Source organism: Lepus europaeus, chromosome 5 (genome assembly GCF_033115175.1).
Source record: "Lepus europaeus isolate LE1 chromosome 5, mLepTim1.pri, whole genome shotgun sequence".
NCBI classification, from domain to species: Eukaryota; Metazoa; Chordata; class Mammalia; order Lagomorpha; family Leporidae; genus Lepus; species Lepus europaeus.
The window spans coordinates 1,574,230-1,596,455 of record NC_084831.1 but is presented as its reverse complement, the minus strand read 5'-3'; the positions used below and the strand labels follow the sequence as shown (position 1 = coordinate 1,596,455).

Sequence of the window (22,226 nt, the reverse complement as noted above, 5' to 3'; positions counted from 1 at the left end):
AGGACCACGAGGGGGGCGTGGACGGTGCCTCGGCCGGGTCTGGCCCCAGATCCTGCATCCCAGCGTTGCCTGCCCCTTCCCTGGCCCCGGCCCCCTGGGAGTCTGTTGCCCCCAGCGCCGCGTGTTTGGGATGGCTGGGGCTGCGAGTCACCACATGGCCGAGGGGGCTGTGCCGACAGCCAGGAGCCTGCTGTGCCTCTTCTGTCCCGGCCAGCCCCGCTCCCCTGGCTAGCGATCCAGTGAAGGAACCGCAGGGCGCTGAGCAGGGGAGACGGAGGCTTTGCTCATGGGCAAGGCGGCCAGTGCCGCTGGATTGTGGGGTGAGTGCAGAGACGGCTCTGAGTGATGAACCGGCCTACGAACCCCTCCACGCTGGCCTGCGCCCGGCAGCATCGCCAGGCCGCCGTCTGTGTCTCGTGTCCCAGAGCAGGGTCCACCCAGGGGGCTGGGCAGTCGGAGCAGGTGCATTTCCCAAGCCGGCTGGACGCCTGCTGGTGCCAGTCCTGCTCTCAGACCCTCTGTGGAGGGGACCAGCAATGCGGGCTCTGCCGCGGAGCTCCTGTGTGGGCTCGGCCCTGGAGTGGCCACGCCAGGGCAGACCTCGGAGTCAGCCAGGATGGGTTTGCTGCTGACTGTGTGGCCTTGCGTGAGAACCTGGCTCTCCTGCTCTGAGATACTCACAGCTCTTGGGGGCTCTGAGGGTCCAGGGGAAGCAGCCGGGCCCCTGTGGGCAGCAGCGCACCTGCGACAGGTGCCCCGCCCGCCCAGCTTCGGCCGGGCCTCAGATGGAGAGAAGAGCTGCGCCCCGGCCGGGCTGTGTCCTGCCTTGGCCTCGGGCCCCCATCCTCTTCCCTGGCTTAGCTCTGCAGCCTCTCTGCTCCCAGGAGCCTGCAACCAGGACCCCTCGTCCACGCCCGGGGACCCCGGCCGGTCTCCAGGCAAGGGCCAAGACCCTCCCACTTGTGCCTCCTCACCTTCTCTCTCAGAGTTCAGTCCCCTAAGCATTCCCCGCTGTGACGCGGGCCCCATCCCCACGTTCAGGACATCCCATTCTGAGAAACGGACGCGGCGGACACGTGAGCCGGTGACCTCCCACCCTGGGTGCACGTCCGCCCTGCTGCCCCCTCCCCAGCTGTGTCCACCCCTTCCAGGGCCTTTCTCTGGGGGAAGTGGGTATATTCCTGGGGGCTGCCGGGGTGGGGCTGGGGTCTTCAATGGGTGTCTGCCCGAGACCTGGGCAGACCCCGTGGGCCCGGGCTTGCGAGCTGAGCCGACTGGGGCGCGACCTTTCCCAGGAGCAGAGGGAAGTGCTGCAAGGTGGGCGAGCCGGCGTCGCCCGGCCCCGCTGTTCCCAGGGAGCCCGGATGCCCTGGGCTGTGACGGCCTCGGCTGGGTCTCACACCCACTCGACCTCCGTGTCTGAGCGGCTGCCAGGCCTTTGCTGTCCGGAGGGGGAGGCAAGAATGTGGGAAGTGACAGCCGCCGGAGAGGAAGCCCAGGGCTGACTGGCGGCTGACCCAGGCCAGCTGGCGGAGGAGGGGCAGGAGCAGCTGCCGGGGCCTCGGCCCCGGGCCAGGGCAGGTGTCCCGAGGCTCTGGGACCTGCATGCTGGGGCCGTGCCCGCTTCCCCTGCCCAGCAGCTGTGCTGGTGCCTCCGCCTCAAGGACCCTGCTCACCAGGCCAGAGCAAGGTGGTGACCGGGAGAGCCTTCCTGGCTCCAGCCGGGGGCCTGGGCACCCCTGCCCCTCCCTGCTGTGCCAGAGCTCAGGGACAAGGCCCAGGGAGCAGCAGTGTTGTGTGCGTGGTCACCCCCAGGGGAGTGTGGGAGTCCAGAGCCATTAGGTGCAGAGTGACTGTGTGTGGCACCCCTGAGCCCTGCACCCAGCTGCTTGGCCGCCCTGGGGGCGGGGCCTGTCCAGCCTCAAGCTCCAAGCCTGTCTAGGGCCCAGGCAGGAACTTAGAATCCTGGCCTCCCTGGCCGGCGTCCCCCGGGCTGCCCGTGCCCTGGCTGTGGGTGAGGACACTCCCACAGGACACTCCGAGCAGGCGTCAGTGGCCCGAGGCCACCTGCCTTGGCGCTGCTCGAGGCAAAAGCTGTCACTTCCCTGGCCAGCAGGTCCTGGCCGGCGCATTCTTAGTTACGGCCAAGGCAGGATCATAACGAGCTTGCGCATGCGGCCCCAGGACAGAAGGACACGGGGCCTGTGCCACGGGCTGCCCTGACCTCCCCACGTCCAGGACACCAGGGCGGTTTCACGGAGGCCAGCCCAAGCCGGGCAGCCTGTAGCCCCTACGTGGCTGCAGTCCGGACGTCCATCTGTCGGTTCAGGTGAAGGGCAGGACAGAGCTGGGCACTGGGCTTGGAGCCCTGGGTCCTGAGTCGGCACATGCGGGGCCTTGGGGCTCAGCAGAGGAAGTGGGTGCACCTGAGCAGTGGACCCCAGTACCCCTGGGAGCAGGGCCGCCTGGGGCAGCCGCCTGTGGGCAGGACAGTCCCTGTTAGCCGGTGATGCAGGTCGCGAAGCTTCCAGCACTGAGCGGGGCGTCCCGGGCAGGGGACAGGGACAAGGACGTCCTGACTCCCGTCTCCTCCTCGGCCCAACCCTGACGCTGCTTCCCAGATGTGGGGGGACAGCAGTGGCACCCAGTGCCCGGGAAGATGGGTGTGGCCTGTGTGTCCCCCGGGCGTGGGGACTGCAGTGCGCAGTTAGGGTCCCCGAGGGCAGGCCTCTGCCTCTCCCTGCCCTCTCCTGCACCCCTTCCCCTCCCCCATCCCCTACTGACACCCGGTCCACCCGGCCCCTTCCGTCAGCAGCTCCACTCCCACCTGGGCGCTCCCGGGGCCTGTAGCTTCTCCCTGGTGTTTTCGGCTCCTCCAGTTTGTAACAAGGGCTGCGCCGTGCACCCAGCAGCTCTGGGGGCCGCCTTCCCGGCCACACCCAGGCCCTCTCCCAGGAACCCCTGGGAAGGGGATCCCGGCCCCGAGCCCCTCACCGGATCTGCTGAGCCCTTGTTTCTCCCTACTTCTGGGGGTGGGGGGCGGAGGCTTCCTGGGAACATGGAGGGGAGGGCTCCACTTCCTCCCGGGGGGAAGCTGTGGAAAGGTCCCTGGCTGCCTGTGGGGCCTGAGTACCTTGGCGGGGGGACACGCAGGCCTGGGGAAGCCCTGGAGGTCCCCCGATCGCGTCTCTGCGTGTTACGTGGACACGGCTGCCCCATGCCGGCTTCTGCAGCACATGGGCGGGAGGCCTTGGGGCCCTGGGGCCTTGCGGTGGCTTAGAAGGACCTTGCAAGTGGGCCAAGGCAGCATCGGGGGCTCCAGAAGCAGGAGGGGCCGAAGCCAGGCCCGCTAGCTGCTCAGGCACCGTTGGAGGCGGGTTAAGTGCTGGCCGCCGCCCCTCTGAGCCCGGCATCCTGCGAACACGCTCACCCGTGTTTTGGATGGAGGACAGCAGAGGGGCCCCAGGCCGGTGGGTCGCTGGGAAGTGTCCCGGGGATGTTCGGCCATTGACTGCCGGTGCCTGCTGTGGGCCAGCCCCGGCTTTTTCTGTGCAGGGCATCCGCTTCAGCCAAATCCCCTCTGTCGCCTCCTTGCCCTGAGAGCAAACCTCCCAGAGCCCGTCTGTCCTGCAGCTGTCGCGTCTGAGGGCCGCTCAGGCCAGCTCCTCCGGCCGCTTCCCCTCACCTTCTCTGGGTGCCGTGTGCGACCTGGGGGCGTCGTGTGCCCATCCTCTGGCCGCTCTGATGTCCCCGGGGAGAGCCTGGGCCCCAGGGTGGGGCCGGCCTCACCTCCTGGGTGCTTCCTTGGCACTCAGGGCCTGGGCGAGGCTGGGCAGGCACCCGTGCACCCAGACACAGCCCCAGGGCTGGCTCACGGGGTGTCTCCCAGGGACAGCTCAGGCCTGGCGCCCGGTGCTGCACTGAGGGTCCGATGCCCCCATGCCGTCCGGCGTCCGCCCCTTCTTGGGTTTTCCGGGGGCCTGGGTCTGCAGGAGGGGAGGACTCCCCAGTGTGCGCCGCGCCAGCCGGGAGTGGTGGCTGGACTCTCGGCACTCGCGTGGTTTAGATTTCCCTGCCCTTGGCGCGGGTGCCGGGTGGGGGCCGGTAATGGGTTTACCATGAGACAGGCGCTGGAAGGACTTGGGGGTGCCCAAGCCAGGCCCCCGTGGTGGGGGCCCTGTGCTTTATGCTCCTGAAATAAACCCTGGGAGAAGGTTCTGGAAGCTGGTTCTGGGCTTCTCCGTGGAGAGGCTGGCTGTGTGACCCCGGGCTGCGCGCTGCTTCCTGCTCCCAGCTGGGCTCCGCAGGTCCCCCGTGGTGGGGTGGGTGGCCAGGGGGGTCGAGAGGCCTGTGCCCCTCGTTCAGCTGTGCCGAAGGGTAGCCTCAGCCTCCTGGCACCTTCCTGGCTCCCACACGGCTTTGCCTGCCTCCAGCCCTGGCCCTGCCCAGCCACCTCCACCACCCTGCCCTGCGTTATCCAGGCAGAGCCCCTCCAGGGGGTGGCCCGTTCACGGAAACCACGCCCTCACCTTCCCCACGCCCTCCCGGCCCCTGAGTCCGTGGAGCCCCGCTGGCCGAGTGCCGGGGTGGCCTGGGGCAGAACCTCCCGCACGCTCTTCAGCCTTCCACTGGGAACGAGCCGGGCGCCCTCTGTCCCGGTGTCACTGGCCAACACCAGGCACCTGGCCCCTGGGAGAGGGTGAGGGCTGCCTGCCCAGGGGAGGCAGCCTCTGGGCCTTCTCTCCCCCTCTCCCCACCCCTGCTGGGAGGTGCACTGGGGTCCCCCTGGGAGGCCCCCCAACCTGTGCCTTAGCCCCTGGGGACCCGGGGGAGGGTCAGGGGTCTCCTACCCCGCTTGGGTCTCCCCCTGCATGGGGATGGAGGGGCACAAGCTCAGGTGCCTGAACCACGGGACATCATGGAGGGCTTCACGGCGTGGGTGTCTGAGCCATGGGATCAGCTGGCCACTGTTCAGCCCCCTGGCTCCAGCTGCTCCCAGAGTCCTGCCCCAGAGCCTGGCTCAGAGGCCACTGGTGGGACAGGCCCACGCCGCGGGGAAGAAGTGGCATTTGGGGTGGCATTGGGCCCTCGCTCAGCCAGGGTTGTGGCCAGGGAGCCGCCGGCTGCCAGCTTGGAGCGGAGAGCTGGAGCGGGAGGGTGGGGCGGGGGGTGGCGGGCGGCTCCTTCCTGCTGACACTCAGACATTCCGCGGCGGGGACGCCCAGCGCGGCTCTGCGTCAGGAAAGCTTTTCCCAAACAGCTTCCAGACCCCACGGCCGCCTGCGTGTGCTCGGCGGCCGCCGGGGCCCCGGGCGGATGTGGGTGCTATCCGGGCTGCCCGGCCCAGGGAGATGAGGCGTCCAGAGCCATCCACACCGCGAGAGCCACAGGGGATTGTGCCGGCTCAGGGGCTGGGACGTACGCTCTGGCTGGCTGGGGGCATCGCAGCGCCCAGAGCTGGTCCTGGCTACAGTGGGCACACACACAAGGATGGGCCGGGTACGGGGGCAGCCACGGGGGAGGCGGCTGGCCCTGGGGCGGGGGCCCACCTGGGGGACTTTACAGAGGTGATCCCGGTTAGCTCTTTGATTAGCATCTCACGGGAGGCGGGGGATGCCTGGAAGCCGGCGGGCGCCGAGGCTCAGGGTGGGCAGAGCCCCAGAGGTTGGCAGAGGCGGGAACGAAGCCGGTGCTGCTGTGACTCAGGGCCCAGGGCCGTGTCCAAGCCCCTGTGCTGGCCGGCAGCCCGTGGCACCTCTTCGGGGTGGCACTGCCAGCGCCGGGGGCGGTGAGTGGGAGCACCCCCAGGCCCTTCGCCCCGGGAGGCTAGGATTTGGGCTGCGGTCCTCTCCGGGTGGTTCCGGGCAGGTTACTGCTGCTCTGGACAGCAGCTCCGTGAGGCCGTGGGAGAGGCAGGTGCAGGACCCAGGGCGACCCAGGTGGGAAACCCCGCGCCCGGGTTGAATCGTGGGCCTCTCTGCGAGGGGCAGGGAACAGAGGCGGGGGGGGGGGGGACGCAGGGCTGGAGGGACCTGGTGTGGGCTGAGGAGGGCCCCTGGGAGTGGGTAAAGCTGGGGCAGCCCCCAGGGTCTGCTGAGGGGAGGGGCGTGGCCCTGTGAGCTCCCAACACCTGCCTGTGCCCCCTGCCTCCCTGGTGTCCACAGCTCAGTGGCCGTGACCCCGGCCCTGCCGTCCTTTCTGACCAGGCATGTCCGGTAGCTCCAGGCCCCTGGCCACCTGCAGAGGAGACTTGTCCAGGGGCCAAGGCCCACATCTGCTGACCCCTGCCCAGGATGGATGTGGGGGTGAGTGGGCCTCGCTCAGGCCAGCGCAGCACGTAGTCCAGGTCAGCCCCAAGGGCTGGGCCCCAGCTGTGGGTAGCTGAGGCTGGGAGGGGACAGGGCAGGGCTGCTCCTGGGAGGGCCGGCCTGGCCACACCCAGGATGCCTTCAGGACCTCGAACCGTACCGCGGGTGCGAGGTGGCCTCTCCCTGGGAGTCAGTAGGGGCACTGGAAGGGGTGCTAAGCTTGGCCTCAGCGACAGGCCTGGCCGTGTGTGGGCAGGCTCCCGGTCCAGCCGCTGCTGCCGTCGGCTCCTCAGCACTTGGTCCGTGGGACGGCGGTGCTGTCAACCCGTGCTACAGACCGTGGCTCCCCTCAGGTCAGCCTGGGAGCCGCCCAGGGGAGCCCCTCGGGTCACCACATCCTGCCCTCACCACTCTGAGGATGGAGAAGCAGGTGAAATGGATTTGAGAGTCTGTTTGACCTAATGTCCCGGGTCCACGCGCCAGCGTTGCAGCCTGGGCTCCGGGGAGGCTCAGCTTCCGCCCCTGCCCGAGGCGCAGCCGGGGGTGGGGGGCAGTGCTCGCTCAGCTCTGGAGGTGGCATCTCAGCCGGTGGGCGGACCCCGGCACCTGCCCTCCCCTCCAGAGCCTGTCCAAGGCCACTCTGTCCCCAGACAGACGACAGGCAGGAGCCCTCTCCCAGGACGGCAGACAGTGTGGGAGGCCAAGGTGGGGTCTTCTGTCTCCTGGGCCGAGTTCTTCCTCCTCCCCGGGCCTGGTCCTGGAACAGGCCCCGGTGTGAGCATGGGGCGGGACCCCCAGTCTCTGCCAGCTCCTGCCTGCCCGCCCGCCGTCGGCAGATGCCGTGCACCCTGAGATAATAAACGGCCGGGAGGGCGCAGTTCAAGCAGCCGCTGACAGCTGGTCTGAGGGGAGATTTATGGAGCTCTCGGGGTCTGGAGGCTGTCTGGGTGTGGGAGGACAGGAGAGGGGGCTCACCCAGGAGGCAGGAGCCGATGCAAAGGCCCCAGACAGGCCCCGGGGCGGGGAGGGGGCGCCGGGGAGGGTGCTGGGCTGGCCCCTGGGTTGGAGGCAGGACCAGGCGAGGTGCAATGGTGCTGGGCTGGGCGAGGCTGCCTCTCTCCAGGGCTCCAGCTGTTTATGCCCCCTCTAGGCCCGGGCTGGGTTCCGAGGAGCCACGTGAGTGGCAGGTGAGCCCCTTCTGCAGGCTGAGGCCTCCTGCTAAGAGGTGGCGACTGCTTCCTGGTGGGCTCGCTCTCCCCTGGACCACCTGGATTCCCCGCCGCCCGCGGCCTGGCAGCCCCCCAAGAACAACAGATGCCCCTTGCTGTCTGGCCGCCGTGTGGCCACACTCACGTGGCCTTGTGCCACTGCCCACCTGCAGCCTTCAGAGAGGAGACACCGGCCATGCCTCGGGGAGCCCCTGGGAAGGCACCTGGGCACAGCTCTGGGGACGGAGAGGGCGGAGGGAGCCTGGCCACCCTCAGGGACAGAGGGTTCAAAGAGGGTCAGGGTTCAGGGGTCTCTGAGGCATGGAATCCCAGACCCTCTCTCTTTGAAAGTGTGAGACGCAGGGTTGCAGGTGAAGTGGGGACCCAGGGGCGGGCGGGGCCTCGGGCTGCTCCCTTGACCAACATGAAGGCCAGGGTTTAGCGCCTCCATGGCCTTTGTGGTCTGCCACCTGTGCCAGTGGCTGCTCCTGGGCCAGGGTTCCTGCTCACCAGCCCGCCGCCCTGCCTGCTTGTGTTGGGGCACGGGGGCTCCCCCGGGTGCTGGCCCTGGTCCATGGAGGGCCCCCCAGACATGGACTGGAGGTGGGGCGTCTTCACCCCCAGGGACCCCGCTTTGCTGCTGTGGCCTCCTCACCACTTCTGGAGGGTCCTGCCCTGTCAGCCTCCTTGCGGGGGCCCCCTGGCCCCGCGGGGGTGGCTCTCTTCCCTTCTTGCTTTTCCGTGCTGGCGCTGCAAGCGTGTTGGTGCGTGTCTCTGCGGGCGTCCTGCGTGCGTGTTTGCACGCTCGGGTCTGCCTGTGCACGCGTGTCCTTGGCTGTGCCTGCGTTTGTACGCGGGTCTGTCTGGGTCTCCTCTGTGAGCAGCACGCAGGAATGCACGGGGCGGGTGTTGGCCGGGCCAGCGCGGCCCCCTGCGGGCGGCGGGGCGGGGCCAGGGCCAGGGGGGTTGGGACAGGACGGCCCCCTGGGGCGACGGGGCGGGGCCAGGCGGCCCCCTCGGGCAGACTGGGATTTGGCTGTTACCTGCGGGGGGCGGGGGGAAAGCTGAGAGCTTAAAGACGAGGGGCGGGGCGCCAGGGGGCCGGAGCTGCTCCCAGCGGCGCCCAGCCGAGCGGATTGGAGCGGCGGAGAGTGCGTGGCCGCCGGGACCCCGAAGTGCAGAGCGCTGAGCCCCCAGCCAGAGGGCTGAGCCCGGCTGCCGGCTCGGCACAGCGCTCCTGCCCCCTACGCGGCCGGCGGGCCATGGAGGCGTCCCGGGGTCGGGGCGGGCTGGCCGCGCTGTGGTGCCTCGGGCTGCTGGGGGGCCTGGCGCGGGTCGCGGGCACGCACTACCGCTACCTCTGGAGGGGCTGCTATCCGTGCCACCTGGGCCAGCCGGGCTACCCCGTGAGCGCCGGTGACCAGAGGCCAGGTGGGCACCGGCGGGCGGGGCGGGGGCGGGGGCGGGCGGGACCAGGGTGCCTGCCTCGTGCCAGGCCCTCTCAGCTCTTCTGAAAGTTTGCACGGCAGGGACCCAGCAGGCCAGCTGGCCTGCCCACAGCAGAAGGTCACTGGGCTCGAGGGAGGAGAAACCCCCTTGCCTTTGTCCTTGGGCAGCCCAGGGGTGCCCCCTCCTCTGCACCCACAGCTGGGGGCATCCACAGGAGGGCAGCGGCGGAGAGTGGGTCTCTCTCTCGAGGATCCCTGGGGGCTGTGTATGCTGTGGTCTCCCTCTCGAGGGTCCCTGGGGGCTGTGTGTGGTGTGGTCTCCCTCTCCAGGATCCCTGGGGGCTGTGTATGGTGTGGTCTTCTGCCGGCTCCCTCCCCAGCTTGCAGGCTCCACAGTAAGTGGTCTGCGGGTCGCCGGGAGCCCAGCAGCCTGACCTGGGGCCCCTGCAGGGCCTGGAGCTGGGCACCATCAGGAGTGGGTGGGGCATGTGGTGTGTGCAGCTCCCCGGGAGCCATCACCCGCATCATGGGCTGGGGGCAGTAGGCGGCCAGAGGTGTTCCCGCCTGTGGCTCCTTGGAGACCGCCCGGCTCTCCGCCTGGAGGGCACGTGGAGCCCTGAGCTGCAGGCCCTGGGGTGTGGCCGAGGCTGCCCGCCTCCCCTGGCCGTCCTCCCACTAGGAGAGCCAGGCCAGCCCAGCCTGTCACCCCACCACTGGTGACACCAAATGTGGAGCATCCGGAGGTCTGGGGCTGGGCGTGGCTGGCTTGGACGCGCTGAGTCCCCGCCCTGCCCTGCTCCTGGCAGGGTTGTGGGTGATCACGTGTGCTCCCTGCGCGTCTGGGGACAAGGCAGGACTCTGAACTTGGTGGCCGCCCCGGGGAAGCGCTGGCTGGCGAGGTCTCCGAGGGCCCCGCGTTTCCTGGAAGTGCCGGCAGTCCCAAACAGGCTTGCATTAGGTGGTTCCTGCAGCAGTGGCTGTGTGGCGGCAGCCCGGCCTCGCCCAGCTACCCCGGTGAGCGTTGCCGGGAGGACACAGTGACGGTTGGTGGAAGGCCTCTTGGGCTCCTGTGGCTGGACAGACACGGCAGGTCTCTCCAGGCTCCCAGGGAACCGGCCCCTGCTGGCACAGTGAGGCCATCTGGCTCGAGGCTGCCTGAGCCCCCAGGCACTGGGACCAGGGGACGGGATGGCTGCCCCGTACGTCTCCCTGGGCTGCCCCGGGGTTGTGGGCTGGGCCTGGAGATTGGGCAGCGGATGGGCTCGTCCCTGGCACGGGCGGGTGTTGGCTCCTGGTGTTTGTGGGATGTGCCGTTGGGCTGGTGTGGGGCACGGGTCCCACTCAGTGCTGTGTGGCTGGAGGGTGCACAGCTGTGGAGGTGGGGGAGGCAGGTGGCTCCTGCGAGCCTGGCCATGACCAGTCCCCCAGGGGACGCAGGACCAAGGACCCCTTGCTCGGGAGTGAGCCTCTGGGCCCTTGCTGCCGCCCGGATGTGCCCTGGGCCCGTTTCCGTGGCCGCTGTAATGGTGGCCACACACTTCGTGGCTTAGAGCCACAGCACCTGCTGTGGGCGTCCTCGGGACGGGTTTCCCGGGGGCTCCGAGAGGGGTCCACACCTTGCTGCCCCCTTGCAGGGGCTGCCACGTTCCTGGGCCCGTGGCCCCCTTCTGTCCTCAAAGCCAGCAGCATGCGTGCCCCCTGACCTCTGCTGGGTCCTCACCCTTCTGTGTTCTCGGCCCCTAAGGTCTTGGGCTGACCCTGTGCCCTCCCGGGGACACCACGGTAACCTGGCATCTCCAGAGCTGTGCTGTGACCCCGTCTGCAGCCGCCGTTTGGCTGGGGCGCGTCCAGGGGGAGGCTGTGGGCATCCTCGGGGCGCGTTGTTCAGCCGTCCTTGAAGGCCGCTGAGCCCGGGGCCGCCCGCCCGTGACCACAGCCACAGGCACGGCGCCTGCGGGGGTCCTTGGAGCCATCGGAGAACAGCTCAGTTCTGCCACCAGGTGGGCCCCGGAGGGAGCAGTGGACAGGGCCAGGCAACCGCTCTGGGCTGTTTCTCCGCCCACAGGGCCTCGTTCGCAGAGCGGGAGGTCGGCTGGCCAGGGCCTGTGTGTTCTAGAGGCAGTGGGGCTGGGAGACACTGGGCTGAGCCTTGGGGAGGGGAGGGGGATGCTGGGGTCTGGGTGCTTGCTCTGGGCTGCAGGAGGGCTGGCGGCTTGGCCGAGACCGGCGTGAGCAGGGACAGCTCTGTGACTGTCAGGGCCACCACATGCCAGCCCCCCCACCTTCCCCCAGGGTTCTTTGCAGAGTGAGCACGGCTCCTTGGCCGGCCTGAGGGCCACAGCTCCTCCAAGCACCAGGGGTGTGGCTGAGCATGGGCTGTGCTGCCTCCCCCCCGCCCTGTCTGGCCTGGGAGCTGTGGAGGACCCACCTCGGGGCCGGCCAGGGCTCAGAGGACAGCTCGGCGTCCCTGCCTTCGGAGCCCAGGTCCCCTAGCTGCAGTTAGCTGATGGTGAGGGGCCCTATGGAACCGTCAGCTCTCACCATGCACCTGCCATGCCCTGCACTGTGTTCCATGCCCCACGCTGTGTCGGGGACCCGAGCGCCCCTTTGGGCCCCCTCCTTGGGTGCTGTCAACCTGCCCTGTCCAGCCGGGTCCTGAGACCCTCACTGTACCCTGGGCCCTCTGTCTCCTGGTTTCATTGGGTTGTTGGGGGCCTCTTTTTTATAGACTTATTTTATTTGCTTAAAAGGTAGAGTTACAAAGAAAGGGAGAGAGATCTTCATTTGCTGGTCACTGCTCAGATGGCCACAATGGCCAGGGGCTGGACCAGGCTGAAGCCAGGAGCCAGGAGCTTCTTCTGGGCCCCCCACATGGGTGCAGGGGCCCCAGCACCTGGGCCATCTTCCGCTGCTTTCCCAGGCGTATCAGCTGGGAGCTGGATGGGAAGTGGAGCAGCTGGGGCTCAGGCGCCCACCGGGGATGCTGGTGTCACAGGTGGCGGCTCAGCCCACGACGCCGGCTCTGGGGCCCCTAAGAGGACAGTTCAGCCCACGACGCCGGCTCTGGGGTCCCTAAGAGGACAGCTCAGCCCACGATGCCGGCTCTGGGGCCCCTAAGCGGACAGCTCAGCCCACGACGCCGGCTGTGGGGTCCCTAAGAGGACAGTTCAGCCCACGACGCCGGCTCTGGGGTCCCTAAGCGGACAGCTCAGCCCACGACGCCGGCTCTGGGGCCCCTAAGCGGACAGCTCAGCCCACGACGCCGGCTCTGGGGTCCGAGTGTTGGTGTTCACGTTCTTTCCGCCGTCGCCGCAGCCCCTTGCTGAGTGCCGGGACGGTGACGCCGTGGCTCCGCGGCGCTCCTGGTCTTGCTGGCAGCCTTTTGTCGGAGGCAGCTCTAGGCTTGAAGGGACCCCAGGGTCTCCTCAGAGTGGACATGGCCTGTGAATGGACCAGATGACCCTGGCAGTCCCAAGCAGAGACCCCTCCCTGGGCAGGGGCCTGGCTCTGGAAGTCCTAGGGTTTGCTCTGAGCAGAAACCACGCCCCCAGCCCCACCCCCAGCGTCCCCACCAAGGCACAGCCAGCAGTCAGGGCCTGCACCACAGCCGTGGCCTTGGGCCCCAGCCACACACCTCCAGGCTGATGGCAGGCGTCCCACAGAGACGCCGGCGCCTTCTCACTGTTCCTGCTGGCCGCTGAGGCTGGCAGCCTGAGGTGCTACCGGCCTGAGTGACAGCCGTGGCCTGTGGTCACCTCTCTCCCTGCCCGAGGGCGGCCTCCTTCCCGCCTCGCTGTGGCCCCTGGGCAGGTGGGTCCGCGTCATCGCGGCCTCTCTGAGGGTCATCCTCGGCCTCCGTGGCCCAGGGAGGGCTGCCCCCCAGTGCACCCAGGCTGGTGTTTCAAGGCACCCCGAGGCCCCAGCCCCTCCCAGGAGAGCAGTGCTGGAATGCTCACCTTAGGGTCCCTGGGGACCAGTGCAGCCCCTGCCCTCCCCCTCCGTGGGTCTCCCCAGCCGGCTGGGAGGGGCCCACCTGGGGCCGCACACATAGGTGTCCGAGGAAGACTTGCCTCTGGCTGCGTGCTACCTTCCTGCAGGAGGTGGGGAGGGGTCTCCGGCCCTGGGGAGGGGTCCCTGGAAGCTGTCCAGGCCCTTCAGCCTCAGGAGCGTCTCCAGGGGCCTCTGCCCTGGCCCCGCTGCTTCCGCTGCTTCCGGCCGGCGCTTTGCTGTGACTGAGCCTGCAGGCGGTCGTGTGGTCACGGAGGGAGGGACTCTGTGGGAGTGGAGTGCCCGGCTCCGCCCAGGGCCCCCCAGCCGCCAGTCCCTGTGCCTCCCCCCCTTCCTTCCAGCCTGCCTTCTCAGAGCACTTGGGGTGCAGGGCTGTGAGGGCAGGGGGTGAGCCGGGGCGGACGGGGGCATCTGCAGGCTGGCCGTGGCCTTGGGCTGCTTCCGCCGCCTGTGGCCGGTGTCTGCTTTGTCCTCTGTGGGGGACGGAGACCCCACACGTGAGCCCCCTTGGATATCAGGTGGCCCTCGCCCTCCCTCCTCTGCCCCTGCCCCCCGCCTTGGGTGGGCTCTGCAGGGAGAGGGAGCTGCGGTGTAGCTGAGCCCCGAGGAGGGGCGGGAGGGCTGTGGGTCACTCCCCGGCCCGGGGTCCCCAGCGGACCCCCCCGGCCAGAGTCCCCTGGGGTTGCTGTGACAGAGCAGGGTGGGGGTGGGGCTTCAGACAACAGAAGTTTCTTCCCTCGCAGTCTGGGGGCCAGAATCTGAGCTCAGAGCGCCTACGGGACCCTCTGCCCCCGGAAGCCGTGGGGAGGGTCCTTCCTGGCCCTTCCTGGCTTCTGTGGTTCCGACAATGCCTGGCTCCTGGCCGCCCGGCTCCCTCTTGTGCCTGGTCTTCACTGTGACCCCTCAGGACACTGGCCGTGGGGTCCCCCCCCCCCGTCCAGCATGGCCGTGTCTGCAAAGACCCAGTCTCCAGACAGGGCACGTTCTGAGGTTCCGGGGGTACCCCATTCTTCAGCCTGGGCAGGGTCGTCTCCTCCTGGACTCTTGGCCCCAGCAGAGTGGCCGGCACGGCCCCGAGCCTCTGGCTCTGTCCCCTGGTTCAGTCTGAAAGGCACCGGGAGGTGGCGGAGTAGAGATGGGAATTCCTGGCTGTGGGCCGCGCACCGTGTACCTGGGTCCAGGAGCCGGGCCTCTCCCCACCGTGCTGCCAGCTGCTGCTCCTGCCCAGCCGACCAGGGTGGGAGGAACCAGCCCTGGGGGGCGCTCGTCGTTACTCACCCTCTCCCCGTTCCCACCCAGACGTGGACGAGTGCCTCGCGCACAATGGGGGCTGCCAGCACAGGTGCGTGAACACCCCAGGCTCCTACCTCTGCGAGTGCAAGCCCGGCTTCCGGCTCCACACGGACGGCAGGACCTGCCTGGGTGAGTGTCCTGCAGGTGCCCGCCCGGCCTGCTCACATCTGGGGGGGGGGGGGTCAGGTCCCCGTGCCCTGGGCTGCGACGCCCGATGGGCTCTCCCTGGGGCCCGTCGTTCTGGGTGGCCTTGGCTCCCTGGCTGGTAGCTGTGCCTGGGAAGGCACGACAGCGCCCCCTGCAGGTGAGGAAGCCGAGGCCCAGGCAGGAAGGACCCGACCTTGAGCTGGGCCACACACGCCCTGTGGCCACACTGTGAGGCTCGGGCCATCTGCAGCGGTCAGCAGGCGCCCTGGCCTGACGGTGCCACCCCCAGGAGCCGGGGCAGAGGGGCAGCTGGGAAGCAGGACGTGACCCTCCATCTCTGCACAGTCTTCGCCGTGCGGACGGTGGCCTGGTTACCATGGAGGGCAGGGGGAGGGACTGCATGGGTCCCCGAGGCCAGGAGCAGGGCTGGGGGAGGGGCTGCACCCCAGAATCCAGGGTGGGGGGAGGCCGGCAGCTGTCCCGTTTGCAGTGCCCCTGCCCCTGGCTGGCTCGGGGACAGGGCTGACCCTGCCGTCCAGCCTGAGAGGCTCTGGGAGGTGGGGGTGGGCCGCCCCTTCTCTCCACTGCGGCGACTGGAGTGGCCACAGGCGGCTCCGAGCAGCCTCGTCCTGGTCCCTGCTCATGGGGCCCGGCGGCCCGCCAGCCCGGGCTGGGGTGGGGGGGCCGCCAGCCCACACTCACATGTCCCGGGGCGGGGGGGGCGCAAACTAGAAACAGATGCAGGAATGCTGAGATGCTCCTTAGGAGGAGCCAGCCTTCAGGGCTGTGGCCCAGCCTGCTGCCTGCAGGGGGCGCCTGGGAGCCTGTGGGGGGGCTCTTTAACCTTGAGCCCCCTGCAAGGACCGTCCTGTGGCCGTGGCCTTGGGCTCTCCTGGGCTGGCCCAGGTGGAGAAGGCCCCCGAGGTGAGCGGGGCAGCGGCTCCCAGGAATCCATCAGAACCGTCCATGTGCCCCCCGTGGCCTGCACTGAGGCCCCCAGACGGGCCCAGGACCAGGGCAGATCTGTAAATGGCGTGCAGACGGGAGTGGCTGCTGGGGCTAGCCTTGAGTGCTGGGCTAGCCTGAGCTGCTGGCCTCAGGAAGCCCGGCAGGGGTGGCCTTGGCCTGGTGCCCGCCCAGTGCTGTGTGGAGCCCCTCCCCGGGCTCCCAGGAGCGGCACACTCGGGCCCCAGAAGGCTGGGCTGGTGGCGCTTGTCAGGTCAGGTTGCCAGGGCCCCCGGGGTGGTCCTGGAAGCCCCTCCAGCATCAGCCCTGGCGCTGTGCACCCCACAGGAGCAGGGGGAGCCCCAGGGACTTCCACGGCCTTCTCGGTGCTGGGCCCGCTCCTGCTGCGCCTGGGCAGCACCTGTGAGACGCACCTGTGTGCTGCCCGTGCGGGCCTCACGCACCCGGTGACCTGGGGCTGTCACTCTGCTGCCACCGCCAGTCATTTGTCTGCTGAGAGGGATCCCCATGCCATCTCACCCTCCGACTGGCTAGCACCGCCCTGGTGACCGGAGCCCCCCAGGGTCTGGCCGAGGGGCACTGGGGAAGCACCCTTCTCTCCCCAGAAGTCCCTGGGGGCGGCTGGGATCTGTGGCGGAATCAGCCCTGTCCCCTGGCCGCCCCTGCCTGGCACCACCCCGCAGTCCCCCCTCCGGGGCTCCCAGGGGCGTTTTGTCCCTGCTTGTCCCCGGTCCCTGGTGGCCTCCCACTCTGCCGTGGGACTCCTTGTGCTGTGGGTGGCATGCTCGGTGCATCGGCATTGGGAGTGGCCAGCGTGGGCCCGTGTCCACAGCCCTCTCTGTGGGGCTTCGAAGTGGCTGTGATGGACGTGGGGGCTCCTCCCTAGGAGGCTCGGGGATGTGGAGCCAAAGCGACCCGCCCTTGGCTGCAGTGGCCCCGGGCAGACCCAGGACTGGGGGGTGGGTCAGGGTTCCCTGTTGCGGGGGGTCCTGTCCCAGCTTGGCTGCAACCCCCAGAGTCACTGCCCGGTCCATGCCAGGGCTCTGAGGTTGGGCCTGGATGCCCACCCCTGGGAAGTGTGGCGCCCCACCCCCGCAGCCCTCCGTCTACCTCCCACCCCGGGTCGCAGGGTGCGGGGCGTGGGCTGGGGCTGGGTCACAGCAGCACCCTCTGTGCCCAGACCGCACGGATCCTTAGCAGATGCTAACAGGAGGCAGTCCCGTGGGAGCGCGCCCCGTGGCCAGCTGTGCGGCAGGTGGTGCAGCTGGTGGCCAGCTGCCGCAGAGCCTCCCAGCCTGCTGGATCCCCTGTGTGCTCTCTCCCGGCCTTGGGCCTCGAAGGAGCCGTGGAACTGCGGGTGGGGGTGTGGGGAGGGCGCCCGGGGCCACAGCCGCCGTCCCCAGGAGCCGGGGCGTGGGGGGACAGCGGTCGAGGCAGTGCCAGCCCAAGGGCCCTGGAGGAGCTGGAAGACGCAGAGGAGGCTCGGGGGGCTCGAAACGGCCCCCTCAGCTCCTTGTTAGAGGGGAGGCCCTGGGGGGCCGCCCACCCCGAGGCTCTGCAGCCCGCCGGGCTCACCGGCACAGCTCGTCCCTGCAAAGCCACGGAGGCCCTGGCGGGATTTCCGTCCCCTCCCAATCCGAGACGGGCTACAGCTGCTTCAGGGACCCTGGCTGGGCTCCGTGGGTGGGCAGGGCCGCTGTGGGCCCCGGTGTGAGCCCTGCTGCCTGTGGGCCCGGCCTGGGGACCACGGCCCCGGTGGACAAACCAGACGCTCTGGATAGCACCTGATGCCTGGCACTGGGGTGGCTTTGGCTCAAGCCCCAAGTCCCGGGTGCGGGCACAGTGCCACCTGTCGGGAGCTGTGCACCTGCAGGAGCGGGGAGTGAGCAGGCAGTCAGGAGGCCCCCATTCCCACTGAGCGCCCAGGCCTCCCACTGAGGGGGGACGGGTGTCCCAGCAGCAGAGACCTCTGCTGGCAGGAGGTGGAGTTGCAGCCAAGCTCTGTAGACTGCAGGAGCCCGGCTGCGGCGGGGGGACCTGGCCTACCTGGCGTTTGACATGGGACAGTCAGGGTTGTCAGCCTGCTCGGGCTGCCACCGCCAGGCACCCAGACCGGGCAGCTTCGCCGGCGCCAGTTGATCTGCTCGCCGCTCTGGAGGCCGGGGGTCGCAGGGCAGGTGCCGGCCAGCTTGTCCGCGGTGAGGGCCGGCTGTGAGAGCGAGGAGCTTGAGTGCTGTGTGTCTTCTCATCAGGGCAGTCCCACGGGGTCAGGGCCGCACGCGTGTAAGCGCCTTTAACCTCGGCTGTGTCCGTGTGGACCCTGTCTCCAGGCACAGCCACAGCGAGGGCCGGGGAGGGCTCTGGCCTAAGAACTTGGGGAGTTCCAGGCGCCCCAAGTGTGGTCAGCTGTCTCACCTGGAAGTCAAACAGACGGCAGCGTTGGGCCCTGGGCAGGACGGCCCAAGCCACGCCCCCAGCAGGCCTGCTGACCACTGCCCCGCAGGCCCTCGCCCCGTGTGGCGTCACAGACGTGAGGGAACGTGGGGCTGTGGTGGCGCCTGCTTGGTGACCACACGCTGTCCCCAGGAGGCAGCTGAGGGCTGCGTGTCGAGGACAGAGCAGGGTGCTGGCCCCCAGGGGGCGCCAAACCTCCAGGCCTCGTCTCCTTGGCTGGCTGGGCTGTGACCAGGCGGGATACCATGGCCCCGGGTAGGGGGCCCCGGGATGTGTGTCCCCCAGCTGAGCCTGGAAACATCTCTGTGCCACCCAGCTCCTGCAGCCTTCCGGGATTCGGGAAATCCGTGGGCCTGTGCGGCTGACCCTGGCTGGGCTCCCTGGAATGTGCCCGCTGCGTGGCCCGAGCAGATGGCTCTGCAGGGTGTGGGCAGCCCAGACCCCTTCCTGGTCGCCCCCAGCCCACCCTCTGCCCCGGCAGCCTCGTCCCTGGGCCAGCCCGGGGGTTGTGCCTTTTGGGGGAAGCCCTTGGGGAAACCCCTTCCTTCCAGCCCCGCCACGGCGCCCTGTGTCCTGGACCCCGCGGGGCCGGCCCAGCCTGCTCCTTGGCCCCGCGCTCCGCAGCCCTGCCTGCCCGGCCCTGCCAGGAAGGGCTTCTGGTTCCCATTACGCGTCCTGAGCCGGCCGGGATGCAGTTGGTGTGGTGAACACAAATAAACAGAGCCCCCAGGAATGTGGGGCCGGCCGGGGCCCGTGGCAGCCTCCACAGGGAGGGCCGGGCTGGGCAGGCGCAGCAGGTGAGGCCGGCCGGGCTGCGAGTCAGGTGGGCTTCCGCGTGGCCTGGAGGGTCAGTGCGGCGTTGGGGGCAGTGCCTGGGGAGGGGCTCAGAAGCTGATGGGCTCCCTCGGGTCTGCCCCAGCCAGGGCCGGGTGGCCGGGACACCAAGTGCCCCAGCTGCAGTGCGCTGGCTTGGCCCCCGACGCCCCACGTGGCAGGCGGGCAGGGCTGGGGTTTTGGACGAGCTTGTGTTCAGGGATCCTTGCCCTTGGCGACAGCCCAGGCTTCTCTGCGCTCCACAGCGGCTCACGCGCTCCCACTGCTGCCAGGAACCTGGCCCCGGAGCGCCGGCCCCTCCGTGGTGCCTGCCGGCCCGAGTGGCGAGCGTTTCCTCCAAGCCTGGGCCGAGCCAGCCGCCCACGGGGGATGACCACGTCCCCCCGCCCTGCCCTGGGGCTGTGGCACTTTAGTTATGGAGGTCGGTCTGCCCCACAGGGCTCCGGGCTCATCTCCCTGGGCACGCGCGTTTGTGCCCTGCCCCCCAGCTCGCACTCCCCCTCCCCTCTCTAACCACATGGAGATTGCCGGAGACCGTCATAGCCAGGGTTCCTTCCAAGAAGCCGCCTGCTGCTCTGGTGCGGGCCCAGCGCCCACCTGGGCTCCCAGCCGGGCCCAGCGCCCCTCCCACCTCCTGGACCGGCCGTGGGCACAGCTGTGGTCCAGCCCTGGGGACTCAGGCTCCCCTGGGCACTGAGGGGTCTGAGCCGGCCCGTGGTCTCCCCTGGTGCCCACGTCCATCACGTGGTCAGGTGTGCGGGCTGGCCAGGCCTGCGAGGGTCCCTCGGGAGATGGGGACCATGGTGGCCACCCTGGCAGTGTCACACTGGCCCCTTGCCCTGGCTTGAGGACCAAGACCGTGTACGTAGAGCCGCCTCCTCCAGGGAGGTGGCCATGAAAGCAGAACCCGGCCCGTCAGCCGTGGGGGGGGGGGGGGAGCGGTGTCTTCTCCCAGGGCCTCTCCTTCTTGGAGATGGGAAACAGCGGGGTTCCCAGTGGCCGGGGAGTCCCGGGGGCGCCTGTGCCGTCCGCGCTCCCACTGGCGCCGGGGCAGGGGCCAGCACCAGCCGGGCCAGCCTCCAGCACAGACCAAGCTCCTGTCTGCTCCCCAGCCCTCAACTCCTGTGCCCTGGGCAACGGCGGCTGCCAGCACCAGTGCGTCCAGCTCACGGCCACGCGGCACCGCTGCCAGTGCTGGCCCGAGTTCCAGCTCCAGCAGGACGGGAGGCGCTGCGTCCGTGAGTGTCTCCAGCAGCACGCGGAGCGGGGGGCCGGGGCTGGACGGGCCTGCCGGAGCTCCGGAGAGGTCGGGGGTGGGGCTTGACCGCCAGGCTGGGCCCCGGACCGTGCACCTGGGGGGGTTCAGGATGCGGGGACGGCGGGCGTCTCCGTCCCTCACACGCGTGCCCTGAACCCCTGAGCCCCATCCCACCTCCCTCTGTAACCCCTCCTCCTCCGGGGACCGTGACGGCAGGGAGAAGCCCGTGTGCGGACGGGAACGGCGGCTGTATGCACACGTGCCGGGTGTTCCGGGGCCTCGCGCACTGTGCGTGCCACGCGGGCTACCAGCTGGCCGCGGACCGCAAGGCCTGTGAAGGTAGGGACGCCCCCGCCGCCCTGCCCCGGGCCAGCTGCCAAGAGCTGACTGGGGCCGCCCCAGCGCATCCTGCTGGGCGGGCGCCACCCCTGGGGGGGGCTCTGCGGGGCAGGGACGGGGGCACACAAGGCTGCTCGGGTGAGCAAGGTCCCAGGTTCTGTGTCCGAGTGTCCCCGTGCAGCCTAAGGAAGCCTCTGGTTAGGAGACAGGACAGCGTCCAGCCAGGGGGTGGAGGACCCGGGGGTCAGTATCAGAGTCAGGGCTCAGTGGCTGATGCTTCTAGAACTTTCTGCCGCCTCGGCTGCCCCGCCCGCTCTGTGACCATCCCTGGGGGCCCTGCCCATCTCACGGGCAGGGCTGGGACGAGCAGCTTCGGGGGTTCCACCCCCAGCCCCAGGGACTTCCGGTGTCTGAAGCGTGGTCCGTCCCCCGGCGCCCAGCCAGGTGGCCCCTCGGACTCCGCAGGGGGCATGGCTGGAGCGGTCGCCTGCACAGCAGACTGGGTCCTGACCGCTGTGCCCGTGGCCACAGACGGGGAGAAGGATGACGGCGTGGTGGGGTCGGCCGGAGGCTCCGCCCACCTCCCCGCCCCCTCCACTTGGTCTTTCCCTTGCAGACGTGGACGAGTGTGCCTCCGGGCTGGCCCGGTGTGCGCACGGCTGCCTCAACACCGCAGGGTCCTTTAAGTGTGTGTGCCACGCAGGCTACGAGCTGGGAGCTGACGGCCGGCAGTGCTACCGTGAGTGGGCAGCGGGCAGTGGGGCCAGGTCCAGGGCAGGGGTTCCCCGGGGGCAGCAGCACAATTCCCTGGGATCCCACAGGCTTCCTTGGCCAGGGGGTGGAGCTTGCTTGTCAGAGGCAGGGAGGGTGGGGCCCTGCAAACCCCGCCCACGCCGTGTTGTGCAGGGATCGAGATGGAGATCGTGAACAGCTGTGAGACCGGCAACGGCGGCTGCTCCCACGGCTGCAGCCACAGCAGCGCAGGGCCACTGTGCACCTGCCCCCGGGGCTACGAGCTGGACCAGGACCAGAAGACCTGCGTCGGTGAGAGGCGCTACCTGCCAGGCTGCCCGGCCGCACCCAGACCTGGGAGTCACTGGGGGCTGATTGGGTGCGGTGCCCTGGAAGCCCCTCCTGCTCCTGAACCCAGGAGACTGGGGCTGGCGTCAGCCCCGGGCACCCCTCAGCCCTGTCAGCGCCCTTTCCGGCCCCGCGCCAGCACCTGCTGCAGGGCCTGCTGTCCTGGGAGGAGGACCAGTGTCCGGGGAGGAGGGCCGGTGTCCGGGGAGGAGAACCGGGGTCCAGGGAGGAGGGCCGGTGTCTGGGGAGGAGGACCAGTGTCCAGGGAGGGGGACCGGTGTCTGGGGAGGAGAACCGGGGTCCAGGGAGGAGGGCCAGTGTCTGGGGAGGAGGGCCGGGGTCCAGGGAGGAGGGCCGGAGTCCGGGGAGGAGAACCGGGGTCCAGGGAGGAGGACCGGTGTCTGGGGAGGAGGGCTGGGGTCCAGGGAGGAGGGCCGGGGTCCAGGGAGGAGGACCAGTGTCCGGGGAGGGGGACTGGTGTCCAGGGAGGAGAGCTGGGGTCCTGGGAGGAGGGCCGGGGTCCAGGGAGGGGGGCCGGTGTCCAGGGAGGAGGGCCGGGGTCCAGGGAGGAGGGCCGGGGTCCAGGAAGGAGGGCCGGGGTCCAGGGAGGAGGACCAGTGTCCGGGGAGGGGGACCGGTATCCGGGGAGGAGGGCTGGGGTCCGGGGAGGAGGGCCGGTGTCCAGGGAGAGGGACTGGTATCCAGGGAGGAGGGCCGGGGTCCAGGGAGGGGGACCGGTATCCGGGGAGGAGGGCCGGGGTCCAGGGAGGGGGGCCGGTGTCCAGGGAGGAGGGCCGGGGTCCAGGGAGGAGGGCCGGGGTCCAGGGAGGAGGACCAGTGTCCGGGGAGGGGGACCGGTATCCGGGGAGGGGGACCGGTATCC

General features: G+C 69.8%; 1 protein-coding gene across 6 annotated transcripts in view; it reads left to right on the top strand.

Annotated features, from left to right (window-relative positions):
* The first annotated feature begins 257 nt into the window (after positions 1 to 257).
* The window catches only part of MEGF6 (multiple EGF like domains 6), a 36,733-nt gene continuing 14,764 nt past the window's right edge, over positions 258 to 22,226 (top strand). For 4 of the 6 annotated variants that reach the window (XM_062190320.1, XM_062190321.1, XM_062190324.1 and 1 more), the window contains exons 1-6: positions 8,643 to 8,947; positions 14,272 to 14,394; positions 19,779 to 19,904; positions 20,141 to 20,263; positions 20,880 to 21,002; positions 21,170 to 21,307. In XM_062190320.1, the coding sequence (XP_062046304.1) occupies positions 8,779 to 8,947; positions 14,272 to 14,394; positions 19,779 to 19,904; positions 20,141 to 20,263; positions 20,880 to 21,002; positions 21,170 to 21,307 (802 nt within the window). In that variant the 5' untranslated portion in view covers positions 8,643 to 8,778. Of the gene's footprint in view, positions 321 to 8,641; positions 8,948 to 14,271; positions 14,395 to 19,778; positions 19,905 to 20,140; positions 20,264 to 20,879; positions 21,003 to 21,169; positions 21,308 to 22,226 lie in introns of those variants that run through there. The other 2 variants (XM_062190325.1, XM_062190322.1) reach the window with 2 other exon arrangements.